Source organism: Littorina saxatilis, linkage group LG9, assembly GCF_037325665.1.
Source record: "Littorina saxatilis isolate snail1 linkage group LG9, US_GU_Lsax_2.0, whole genome shotgun sequence".
In the NCBI taxonomy this organism is placed as follows: Eukaryota; Metazoa; Mollusca; class Gastropoda; order Littorinimorpha; family Littorinidae; genus Littorina; species Littorina saxatilis.
The window spans coordinates 29,341,787-29,354,931 of record NC_090253.1 but is presented as its reverse complement, the minus strand read 5'-3'; the positions used below and the strand labels follow the sequence as shown (position 1 = coordinate 29,354,931).

General features: G+C 40.5%; 1 protein-coding gene across 1 annotated transcript in view; it reads left to right on the top strand.

The window, feature by feature from the left end:
* Positions 1 to 13,145, top strand: part of LOC138975813 (P2X purinoceptor 4a-like) — a 39,207-nt gene that overhangs the window by 17,895 nt on the left and 8,167 nt on the right. Inside the window, exon 3 of the mRNA XM_070348575.1 lies at positions 12,035 to 12,106. Within this exon, the coding sequence (XP_070204676.1) occupies positions 12,035 to 12,106 (72 nt within the window). The remainder of the gene's footprint in view (positions 1 to 12,034; positions 12,107 to 13,145) is intronic.

Genomic DNA, 13,145 nt, shown 5'->3' with positions numbered 1-13,145 from the left:
GTGTATTTTCTGTGAAAATAAAAGGGATAGTATAAAGCATATGATTTGGAACTGTACATGTCTTAAATCATTTTGGCTTGAGTTTCAAGAAGTTACAAGTGTAACAATTACGCATCAGTATCACTGAAAGAATCACTTTGTCTTGTTGGTACGGATTTGGATTTTAAATCGTTTGATTTCATTTTATTTTTGTCAACAATTGTAATTTGTAAATGCAAAATTAAAAAAACATGTTCTAATGTTTTGTGGATTAAAAGTGTATTTAAAAGCGAAGTATGAGAAAAATGTAGCAACAATAAATATGAACTAAGTAAAGTGTATTACTAGTTTAGCAGTGTATAAACAAATGTTTTGAATGTAACATGCCTTGGTACGGTCTTATACAGTTTTTAGCCACCTGTAATGAATGGTTTACTCCTAAAGGTGCATATTTCAATGCTCCCTTTTTCTTTTCGACATTATTTGTTTTAATGTTGTCTGTAATCTCTTCTTCTTCTTCTTTTTCTTCTTCTTCTCTCTCTCTCTCTCTCTCTCTCTCTCTCTCTCTCTCTCTCTCTCTCTCTCTCTCTCTCTCTCTCTCTCTCTTAATCGATCATTGATTATGCGTCAACACTATGGGATTGTGCGAGTGCAAAAACTCTGAAACCTTTATTTAGTATACATAAAAGAGCAATCAAAGTTATTCTATTACAAGTCTCGGTTTCCAACGAAGACTATAAACTTTTAAACATTTTTCCTCCTAAATCAAGACTCATGTACAATAAAGACGTTTTGATGCATAAACTCATAATTGGAAGAGCGCCTGCACCTCTTTCTTCTCAATTCATTTCCCACAATTTAATTAGTTAGTTAGTTAGTTAGCTGTTGCTTTTCGGGTCCAGCGGACCATAATAGGCCAAATCAGGACCCCACAAGTTAATCTATTCACATTCTTTGATTAAAACAATTCTAATACATAAAATCCGTAACGTCACCCGAAGGCAACAAAAAAGTCAAAGCAAAACCCTATATGTCAAATAACTTAGGTAGTTTTAAAATTCAAATCTTAAAATAAAGACCAGACTCCTTTAAAAACCCAAAAAGAGCTGTAGAGCTGACCTCTGTAAAAATACTTTTCAAGTTCGAGGTGCCAAAATACTTCTCTCGTTGATCATATAGATCAGCACACTCAGTGATAAAATGACTCACAGTAAAACCAGTATCACAGGCTTTTTAGCAGATGTACATGTGTAAGATAAGTGTGACCAGTATGTAACCTGGCCAAAACACTTTCTTCTTTTCTATTTGAAGCCACTAAAGGAAGTGGCTTTAACAGATCAGGAAGAGTTTTATACAATTTGTTTTCCGTGCAGGTAGACCAACGGTCTTGCCAGAGTTTTAAGCTGTAACAAAGGGTCTTCCGACGTAAGTCGGTAAAAGGAACAGACTGCTCAGGAAGACGAGGAACCGCCAAATCTAGAGCATCCTTTGCTGCCTTGTCAGCAACCTCGTTGCCGTGTATGCCCATATGACTGGGCGCCCACATAAAATTGATAATCTTGCCTTCAGAAATAAGTTTGGTATGAAGGTCGTGAATGTCGACCAAAAAAGGATGAGTAAACTTTCTGGTGGATATCGCTTCAAGAGCTGAAAGCGAATCAGATACAATCAAAAAAGACTGATGTCTGGATTGATAAATTAATTTTAATGCCAAGATGATGGCCCTAAGTTCCGCCGAATACACGGACGAACCATTAGGGAGCCGGAGTTGAAGTGGTTGATGTAATTTCTTGTTAGAAACTGCTGCCGCAGCAGCTGAATCAACTTTGAGAGAGCCGTCAGTAAAAATAAATTCATACTCTGTGTACTTTGAGCACTGCTCAAGAAACAGCTGCCTAAAGACAGAGTCCGAGGTTTCATTCTTCTTGAAAGAAGTTAGGGAAAAATTGACGGTTTGGTTTTCTAACTGCCAGGGTGGAGTGTTTGTTGTCAAAGGATCGTCACAGACAGAATCAATATCTATAACGGCCCTTTCACATTCAGAAAGCATACGTATGCGGAAAGTTGGTATTTCAGTAGGTTTGGCTAGAAATTTGTCCTTCAGAATGGGATTAATAACACATTCATGAGCAGGGTTTTCAGGGTTTGCCTTTAGCTTAAGGTAATAGTTCATGGAAAGCCGAAGTCTGCGGATCTCCAGAGGAGGTTCTCGCGACTCGGCATACAAACTATCCACTGGTGTTGTGCGAAAAGCACCCAAACAAACTCTCAGACCCTGATGGTGGATGGGATCTAAGGCCTTGAGGACATTTCTCTTTGCAGAACCATAAACAATACAACCGTAGTCCAGCTGTGGACGGACAAGAGACCGATACAGGCGTAATAGTGTTGCTCTATCAGCCCCCCAATCCGTGTGACTTATAACTTTGAGAACGTTGAGACCCTTTTGACATTTGGTTCTTAAATATTTGATGTGGGGTAAGAAAGTAAGGTTGCTGTCAAAAATCAGACCAAGAAATTTGACTTGTTTAGAAACTTTAATCTTATGGTTGTTTATGAAAAGAGAAGGCTGAAGAACTTGGTGTTTTTTCCTGTGGAAATGAATACATTCTGTTTTAGCTAGGGAAAATTTGAACCCGTTCTCTTGAACCCATTTTTGAATTTTGGAAATACACAGCTGAAGCTGCCGTTCAACCCCAGCTAGTGTTCTTCCCTTGGCAGAAATTTGAAAATCATCAACAAAAAGAGATTTGTCGATGCCAGACTGGACGTGTTTGACGATGTTATTGATTTTAATGTTAAAAAGTAACGGAGATAAAATACTCCCTTGAGGAACTCCCATCTCCTGTTCAAAAGAATCGGAGAAAGTAGAACCTACTCGGACCTTAAACTCCCTTTCGGCAAGAAAATTTGAAATAAAAATGGGAAGATTCCCATCAAATCCTAAGGTTTTAAGATCTGATAAAATACCATGTTTCCATGTTGTGTCATACGCCTTTTCCAAATCGAACAAGACGGACACAACGTGCTCTCCGCTTACCAGAGCGTTACGAACAAACGATTCAAAACGAATCAAATGATCCGTTGTACTTTTATGTTTTTGGAAACCGCACTGGACTATGTCCAAAGCGTCGATCCTTTCCAAGTGCCACAGTAACCGCTCATGCACCAGTCTCTCCATCGTCTTACAAAGACAGCTGGTTAAGGCAATCGGCCGATAATTATTTGGATCCGAATGATCCTTTCCGGGTTTCGGGATGGGAATAATTACGGCCTTTCGCCAGTCAGGAGGAAAAGTTCCAGTAGACCAGATATGGTTAAAAATAGATAATAGAACTGACAGGACGGATTCAGGGAGATGACCCAAAAGTTGATAATGGATATCATCCGGCCCTGTAGCGGAGTCATTGGATTTTAAAATGGCATCCTTTAACTCGTACATCGAGAAAGGGGAATTGTAATCTTCCAAATTGGCAGAATCAAAGGAAACGGGTGTAGCTTCAGATTTATCTTTAACTTTTTGAAACTCTTCAGAATAATGTTCCGAAGAAGAGTTATGATTTATAGTTGAAGCTAAGATATTCGCCACGTTTTTCTTGTCGGTTATTACTCGACCTTGTTGTTTGAGACATTGGACAACCTCTTTACGATTTTTACCTTTAATCTTACGTATAATCTGCCATACCTTCTTGCTTGAAGTTTTAAAATTAAGCTTGGAGCAAAAATTGCGCCAAGAGGCTTTTTTACTCTTTTTATAAATAAAACGACTTTGAGCTCGAAGCTTTTGGTGAGCAATCTTATTGGCTGACGTAGGGTATTGGAACATATGCCGTTGAGCTCGTTTACGCTCCTGATTGACAGCTTGGCACTCTTCGTTAAACCAAGGTGTTTTTGGACCTTTGGGTTTAGAGGAAGATTTGGGTATGCTGTCATTGGCACATTGCACCAACAGGGTGGAAAAAGTTAAAGCCGGGTCTTCAGAATTTAAAACTTCTGGGGTTATTTGTCCTGAAGTGGAAAGACGAAATAAATCCCAGTTAGCTTTGGAAAATTTCCAGTGTGGAAGGGCTTCCTCGCCCTGATCCTCTTCAAAACTGACAAAACAGGGAAAAGGGTCACTTCCACACAGATCCGAATGGACAGACCATTTCAAATCAAGAAATAAAGATGGGTGGCAGATAGCTAAGTCCAAATGAGATTCTTCTCCAGATTGAGTTAAAAAAGTACCCTCTCCGGAATTTAAAAGACACAAATCCAAGTTATCGATGACATCTTCGATAATCTTTCCTTGAATGTTGGAAGATTCACTCCCCCAACGTCGGGAATGGCCGTTAAAATCCCCTACCAAAAGGAACGGGGCTGGTAATTGATGTATTAAGTTTTCTAGGTCATTTTTGGTGACCGTAGTAGATGGCGACAGATACAAGGAACAAACAGTTATAGTTCTATTACAAGAAATGCGAGCCGCTATTGCCTCAAGGTTCGTGTCCAATTGGACCTGATTATAAAGAAAATCAGAACGGATACAAAGTGCATTACCTCGGCCCGAAGACCGTAATAAGCAAATATACCCAGGTAAGGACATAGTTTTGTTTGGGCCAATAAGTGTTTCCTGTAAACAGACTGCAATGGGGTTATGCTTCAAGAGGAGATGGAGTTCCTCCTGATTGGCATTAAAACCTCTGACATTCCATTGTAATATTGTAGCCATTAAAAAGTACTAATTCTTTAAAAACAATTAAAACATTATTCCATGTCCGATTCTCTATTCCCCTCTGATGCAGGGTAGAATCGGTTTACTTCCTCCGACTCCGGCTCCTCCCCCCCGTCGGACAAGGGGGAGAATGGGTTTGCCAAAAGAGAGAGAGATTTATCTCCCTTCTTTTGTCGGGAAGAAGTGCCAGGTCTGACCCTGGGCTTTGTGGGTGATCTTGAAGATCTACCCTGTGAGTTTGGTCTTGGTGTCTGGGCGGAAGGGTTCAATCTTCCGATCGAACTCGACCGTCGCCGAAGTTCAGATGCCGGTTTGGTGTTCAAACGGCGAGTGGAGTTTGTTGTAATCCTCCACTTGTCTAGTTTGGATGAGGCAATGGTGGTCTTTTTCACGCCCACCTGCGTGCTTGTGGTGGCTGTGTTCATCACAGCCGCCGGTCTGTTCGAAACTTCGGTCAAAGCCGCCTTCTCGCTCGTTTTCTCAACCACCGGAGGCAACTTGTCAACACCATCGGCATTGACAGCTGTCTGCCCGAGACATTTGCTCAAAGCCTCTACAACATTTTCGAGGCGATCAATCTTTTGTACAAGGTGATCCATGAGATCGGTGACCTTGGACAGAAAGTTCTCAAAGCCCGCAGGAACAGGCTGTGCCGAAAAGGAATTGCTCGTGACCTGTGAAAAGGAAGGTTTTTCCATTTGGGACATGACCTTTTGTCTTGCCTCACCAAAGGAACAGCCTGTTTCTGAACGGACCTTTTGTATCTTTTCCTCAGTTTTCCATTGAGGGCACTCTCTTGATGATGACGAGTGTGGACCCTTGCAATTATGGCATTGCTTGGGCCCATCACAGCCACCCTCATGTTTTTCTTTTGTGCAGTCTCTGCACATGTCTTTTCCTTTGCAGTTTTTGCTGCTGTGTCCGAATTTTTGACACTTGAAACAGCGCAACGGAGACGGGACAAATGGTGCAACTGGGATACTTTCGTACAGAACAACAATTCTGGTAGGAATAGCTGCCGTACAGAAAGTTAAGAAGAGAGTGTTAGTCTCCACTTTCTTGCCATCTTTGTCGGTTCGCATCACACGTTTCACATCCGTGACACCCTGCGAAGCCAAACCTTCCTTCAATTCCGCGCATCCCATTCCATGGAATTGGGATGAGCGGACAACACCTCGAGAGGTGTTTAAGGAAGCGTGTCTTGACACAGAGATCTCATAACAAACAGAACCAAGGTCCAGTTGGGTATCGTGACGGGTCAGAAGTAAATCTGACATCTTTTTGGTAGAGCAATCTACCAAGTAGCTGCCATCTCTTTGTCTTTTCACGGTCTTGATCTGTCGGGAAACACCCTCAAACCATTTTTCTAAAACAAAGGGTGACACCTTCTTTCCATTTTCACTTTCAAAGTGGAAAACTAGGTAACGGGGCCAGGCACCCTGTACACCCGCTGCAGCAGCAGCATTCCTGACCTCCGTTTCACTATCGGAGTCTCTGCACTCAGAAGAATCACTATAATTTTTTCTTTTCTTGCCGGTTTTTTGGGAGGAAGCTGGGGAAGTCATGTTTGAGACCTGTATCTTCGTCGCATCTGATCCCCACCCACCACGGAGCCCAACAAGGGGACGCTTAGGTGGAGCGGTTATCCAACTCCAGAGCGCCAAGGATACAGATGGATAGACGCAGCGATAAGAGGAAACATATGGTATCAATCTGTAATAGGAGATTTAACTCTTTCCAAGCGGAAACGGGTTAGGTAACAACTTGGTATAATGTTCGTCAACTCTTTCCAAGCGGAAACGGGTTAGGTAACAACTTGGCATAGTGTTTGTCCCGACTACCGCCGCCCCCTCCTACCGCCGCTTGCTCCTTTAGCCAAAGGTCCGATGCAATATGCTCAAGACATATACCCAGACTTGACCAGCCGATTGATTGAAGCGGGTAAGCCTTCTTCAACCTCCTGTCTTAGATAAAGACTGGGCCAAAATGATGTGTTGGCGCTACAAAGTCGCAACTAAGTAAACCCCTCAATCATCAGGTCACCAGCCCAAACCCGTACAGGTCGCAGCGCACGGCAAACACGCTGGGTCTCAAGGAGACCACAGAGAAATAAGGATGTGGAAAAGAAGACTTTTGGTAAGTGAAATAAAGTTGATGGATCCAGTCAGGTAGAAATAAGATAAGAAGAAAGGAATCGGAAATCTGCAGGGAATAGTAGGGAGAGTTTTTTGGAAGGAAATATAGGTGAAAGGGCTGGTAAGGCAGAAATAAGACAAAAGAAGAGAAGTAAAGGGGTGGGGTAGCTTGGTGATAACACTCCCGCCGCGTGAAGGCGACCCCATGGGAGCCCACAATTTAAGAGACCCGACAAAAATGTATGCTCCTCGGCCTCGTATAGATCTTTTTAAGTCCAGCCTACTCTTTTCGGGGACTAATCTTTGGAATTCACTTCCAAGCGGTCTCAAACATTCTGTCAATGCCAAGACTTTTAAAGACAGATATTTCTCATTCCTAATACATGGCACATTTCGTTCTCACTTAGCCTGAACATGTTTATATTGTTGATGCCTTATTTGTACCTTTTACGCGTTTCAGTAGATAAATGTACCTAATTAATTTCATAACATGACTTATGTAACGATGCTACATTGCTATTACTTGCAACGTAGTTGCTTCATTGACTCCTCAGTTTCATGGATTTTTTCTTCCCTCGAATAATATGTCATGTTCGTTTGTATGTATATTTTTGTTTGTTTGTTTAGTCTGTTAATCGTTTGCTTGTTTGTCGTTTGTTTTTATTACTTCTTTAATTGATATTCCAACATTTTTAAAACGTATTATTAGATTAAACCCTCCCATGGGCGAGGGCTGGATGTAAAAAAAGCACCTGTTTGCTTATGCCATTACCCTCGTTAATAAAGAATTTGTCATTGTCATTGTCTCTCTCTGTCTCTCTCTGTCTCTGTCACTCTCTCTCTCTCTCTTTCGCTCTCTCTTTCGCTCTCTCTCTCTCTCTCTCTCTCTCTCTCTCTCTCTCTCTCTCTCTCTCTCTCTCTCTCTCTCTCTCTCTCTCTCTCTCTCTCACACAGCAGTTTTCTGTGCCTTACTAGTATTGAACAGTGTCTCGGAACTACTATCACAAACTACCTCGCAACCAACATAGCGACTCCTTTTAGATTGTGTGTGTGTATGTGGGTGGGTATGTGTGTGTGTGTGTGTGTGTGTGTGTGTGTGTGTGTGTGTGTGTGTGTGTGTGTGTGTGTGTGTGTGTGTGTGTGGTCGAAGCTGGCATTCTTTGATTATCGTGTGTTCACTCAACGGAAAAGTGTCATTGACAAACCTTAAATCTTCTGCTGGTGCTTTTGTTTTTATCCTTGTGACACTTCGTTGTGCTAACGATCTAGTCTCTGCTTACATCGCGTTCATCTGAACAGACTTCCTTCTGGCGTTCATAATTCTACTGCTAATAGTGTTTGTCGCAGAGAAGTGATAAGAAGACTGTTACTGACGACACATTTTCCGTGCCGATCGGCTTTTCTACTTGTTTTTTTTTCCCTTCTTTCGTTTACCGTGCGTTTTTAGTAGTTTAATTTGTTTTGCTTTTTATTATTGTACGAGATAATACTCACTAATATTCTTTTGTAGAGATTATTTTTGTTGTGTTTTGTTCATTTTATGACTGTGTCTATGAATTCCTGGCCCGTGAAAGATGGTCTCAGAATTGGGCATTTAAATATAAATCATGCTATAAATAAGCTGGATGAGGTAGCAACTATTCTACTCAATTCAGGCAAATATTTTCACATTTTTGGTCTCTCTGAGTCAAGATTAAACAGTAACATCACGGATGCGGAAGTTAAGATTGAAGGATATAATGTCGTACGTCGAGACCCAACATCAACACGAGAAACTGGTTTGCTAGTTTATATTCACGAGTCTTTATCATTTCATAGACTTCATCACTTAGAGCAGCATTCAGTTGAAACAATATGGCTAGAATTAAAATTGCCTAAATCAGCACCAATATTGATAGGTTTCTGCTACAGGAATCCAGCTGAACATATTAACTGGTTCGATAATTTTGATGATATGATGGACGCTGTCAGTCTTGAATCCAGAGAAATTATACTTTTGGGAGATTTTAATCTTGATTTAGTGAAACCCAACAAATGCTGGATGGAAAGGTTATCCTTGCATAATTTACAACAGTTAGTAACGATTCCAACAAGAGTTACAGCTACCTCATCTACGCTTATAGACCATATCTGTGTGTCAACTCGAGCTAACATTATTGAAACCTCAGTTCCAAGTTTTAGCTGTAGTGATCATTTTCCAGTGTGCCTCACGTGGTCGAAAAAAGGGGTTAGAATCCCAAAACGAAAACAAAAATTTATAACATATAGGTTATTTTCAAAACTTGATCAAGATTCATACCTTTCGGAACTCAGTTGTACACATTTTTCAATGATTTATAATTATACTGACCCCGACGAAGCATTTGATTTATGGTACAACTTGTTTATAAAAGTATATGATAAACATGCACCATTTCGAACCTCTCGTGTGCAGCAACATCCCAAACCTAAGTGGCTTACAGGCGACATTCAACATGCGATTAATTACCGCGATTTTCTTAAACGTAAGGGAAAAGAAGAAGAATACAGAAAACAGAGAAACAAAGTAACGTCCATGAAACGTGCAGCTCGTAGAAAGTATTACCGTGAGCTTGCTGCATCCAGTTCAAAACAAAACTCAAAAGCCATCTGGAAGGTGATCAACCAATTATCTCGTAAAGATACAGTAAAATCTTCCGTTATTGATATACCTGCTGATGATCTGAACATTCATTTTACTTCTATTGTTGACAAAATAATTACAACTGATAGATCGAAACAGAATAATCTGGACAAGTTGAAACAGTTTTGTGATTCAAAAAACATTACCCATAATTTAGACATTCCTCTGCTATCTGTTAGCGAAGTCTTCCATTATCTGTTGTGCTTAAAACAAACAGGTACTCGTGGTTTGGATAATCTTGATGGGAAAATTCTGAAGATGTCTGCCCCTTTTATTGCAGAATCCCTTACATATGTTTATAATTTGTGCCTTGACAAATCCTACTTTCCCACCAAATTAAAGGAGGCGAAAGTAATCCCGCTATTTAAATCAGGTAGTTCTTCTGACCCCGCCAATTACAGACCAATCTCAATTCTTCCTGTTTTATCAAAACCACTTGAAAAACACATATTTACACACTTGACCACTCATTTGAAGAAATACGATCTTATACATTCCAACCAGTCAGGTTTTAGAAAAAATCGTGCCACACAGCATTAACAGACCTTCTTGAAAGTTGGCTTAGTAGCATTAATAATAATCAACTCTGTGGTGTCCTATTCGTCGATTTTGCTAAAGCTTTCGACGTTATTAATCATGAATTACTATTAAGAAAATTAGTTGAATATAGAATGTCACCCCAAACCTTATGCCTGCTCTCCTCTTTCTTAGCCGGGCGAGAGCAGTCTGTCTGCGTTAATTCAACCATATCCAGCAAAAGACCGGTGTTATACGGGGTTCCCCAGGGTTCTGTCCTTGGACCACTACTCTTTTCCCTGTATATTAATGATCTTCCTCTTAGTATTAATGATGACTGCGAACTCTTTGCTGACGATACGACCCTACACACTACTGATAAAAAATTAGACAAAGTTTATTCATCGTTGCAGAACAGTGTAGATGATCTCATTCATTGGACGGAGTATAACCACATGAGTCTTCACCCTAAAAAGACCAAATACATGTTAATAACAACAAGACAAAAGAGACAAAACATACGAAACAATCCTCATTCCATATTAATTGGTAACGACGCAATAGAGGAGGTAGGAGATCATAAAGTTTTGGGAGTAAATATCGATAATAATTTGTCTTGGGCCCATCATGTTCGGTCGGTATGTAAAACAATGTCGAGAAAAATATATCAGTTAAATAGAATTAAACACTTTCTAGATCAGCACTCAAGGTTATTATACTTTAACGCATATATACAAACCATCACAGATTATTGTTCAACCATCTGGGACTCTGCCAGTGCTAATATTTTAAAACCATTGTATAGTTTACATAGGCGAGCGCTGAAACTAATTTTACTGAAACAATCCAGTCTTGTATTTGATGATTATAAGAAACTTAAGATTCTCCCATTAAAAGAAAGATTTAAATTAAATGAAGGCGTGCTCCTTCACAAAATACTTTCCGGCCGTGCACCACGAACTTTCGTTGCAAACTTTAAAGTCAAACCAAACCGAAAGTTTAACGTCCCAATTCCAAGGATAGATCTCTTCAAATCAAGCTTAGCCTATTCTGGTAGCGTCCTGTGGAATTCTCTCCCGGAATTTGTGAGAGTCCCAATGAGTCTCAATACTTTCAAAAAACACCTTTCACTATATTTAATGTTACATTACGAAAAATCACAGTGATGGAAGACTTCGTTTTTTAGTTATATTTTCATTTGTCCAAAGCATCAGTGTTCATTATATCCACACAAAAACACTCAAAGCTCTAATAACGCATTTACTCATGCATGTGTATTCAGCATTGTTTTCACTACGTTACATATACGACGCTTTATATCTGTGTATAATATGTAATGTGTAAATATTCATAAGTTGTTGTTTTTCTCTACCTTTTTTTCTACGTTAATATCCGTGTAAATATGTTATTAGATTAGTCCCCTCTCTGGGCGAGGGCTGGTTGAAAAAAAGCTCGTTGTATTGCTTATGCCACAACCCTCGAAAAATAAAAATAATTTGATTTGATTTGATTTGATCTCTCTCTCTCTCTCTCTCTCTCTCTCTCTCTCTCTCTCTCTCTCTCTCTCTCTCTCTCTCTCTCTCTCTCTCTCTCTCTCTCTCTCTCTCTCCCGCCGTCTCCTTCAGTAAGTCTTTCTGTCTCGGTCTCTCTGTCTCGGTCTCTGTCGCTCTCTCTCCCTCTCTCTACCTCTCTCTCTCTCTCTCTCTCTCTCTCTCTCTCTCTCTCTCTCTCACTCTCTCACTCTCTCTCTCACTCTCTCTCTTGCTCCCTTCTATTCAACCTCTGCCTCGTGTTATCTTTGTATCTGCTGCTGTTTTTTCAAATACATAGAAAGAAGCAATATTATTTTCTTTTGTGTTGAAATGTTGAAGTTTAGTTCTTGTATTATGTATGTAAGGATATTGCACACATATATATATATGTATCTTTTAAGATTAATTACATAAATAAATGAACACATTGACATGACTGTTCGGTAACCGAGAGTGTTCAACTTTACACTTTGCCTGTATATGATCTCTGTTATAGGAGAATGGCGCTTTCACGGTGATCACGAGTGTCTTGGTCACGCCGAAGCAGACACAGTCATTGTGTGATGAAGTAAGTCCCGAGAAGTATACATTCAAAAATGATACGACTTGTGTGTGTGTGTGTGTGTGTGTGTGTGTGTGTGTGTGTGTGTGTGTGTGTGTGTGTGTGTGTGTGTGTGTGTGTGTGTGTGTGTGTGTGTGTGTGTTTGATCGCCATGCACGGCCAAAGTTCTCGATGGATCTGCTTCAAATTTGGTGTCCATATTCAGATACACCCTGCACAAAATCTGGTCGATGAGATATTTCAATACGTGCTCTCAGCGCGCAGCGCAAACCGATTTTGGTTTTTTTGGGGGATCAACTACGGCATAACTCTTCCTTATTTTCTCCATGTTTTCAGCGTTTACTTCCCTTCCTTCGTATGGTGCACTATAGTATGAGGGGGCATCTTCGGATATTCCCGGCGTTCTTTTACTATTTTTAGAAGGTCACCGCAGTGTCCAGAACGTAAATTGGACCCGTAAATTATCCTCACTGTAAAAGTGCAAAGGTCGAATCAATTTATAGCCACGCGAAAAATACACTGTCATCTATCTCTCTATATATACGGCTTCTCTGTGTTTGTGTGTGTGTGTGTGTGTGTGTGTGTGTGTGTGTGTGTGTGTGTGTGTGTGTGTGTCTCTATGTGGGCAACACCTGTGGATTGTTCAGTTCTGTTTGTGATGTGGTCTGGCGGATTTTGTGTATTTGTATGTACTGGCCTTCCTTTGAGAAGCCATACCAGTTCAAAAGGGCTTGGAGATAAGCTCTAAATTGCTCAATCCTGTTTGAGTGGAGTTCGCCTCCAAAGGTGATAAACACGGTTACATTCGTCGACAAGGATGTGACTCGATATGGTCAGGAATGGCAATATGGCCACTGAATCATTTTCGTGCTGTTCCCATTCCACGAATCTGGGAGGGAACTAAGCTTGGCGGGTCCATTGTTCGGACCCGGCGAAGCCGGCGTACGAATCTGAGTACTTCTTCCCGGCGAAGCCGGCTACCCGGCGAAGCGGGTATTCATCTAGTATATATATATATATATATATATATATATATATATATATA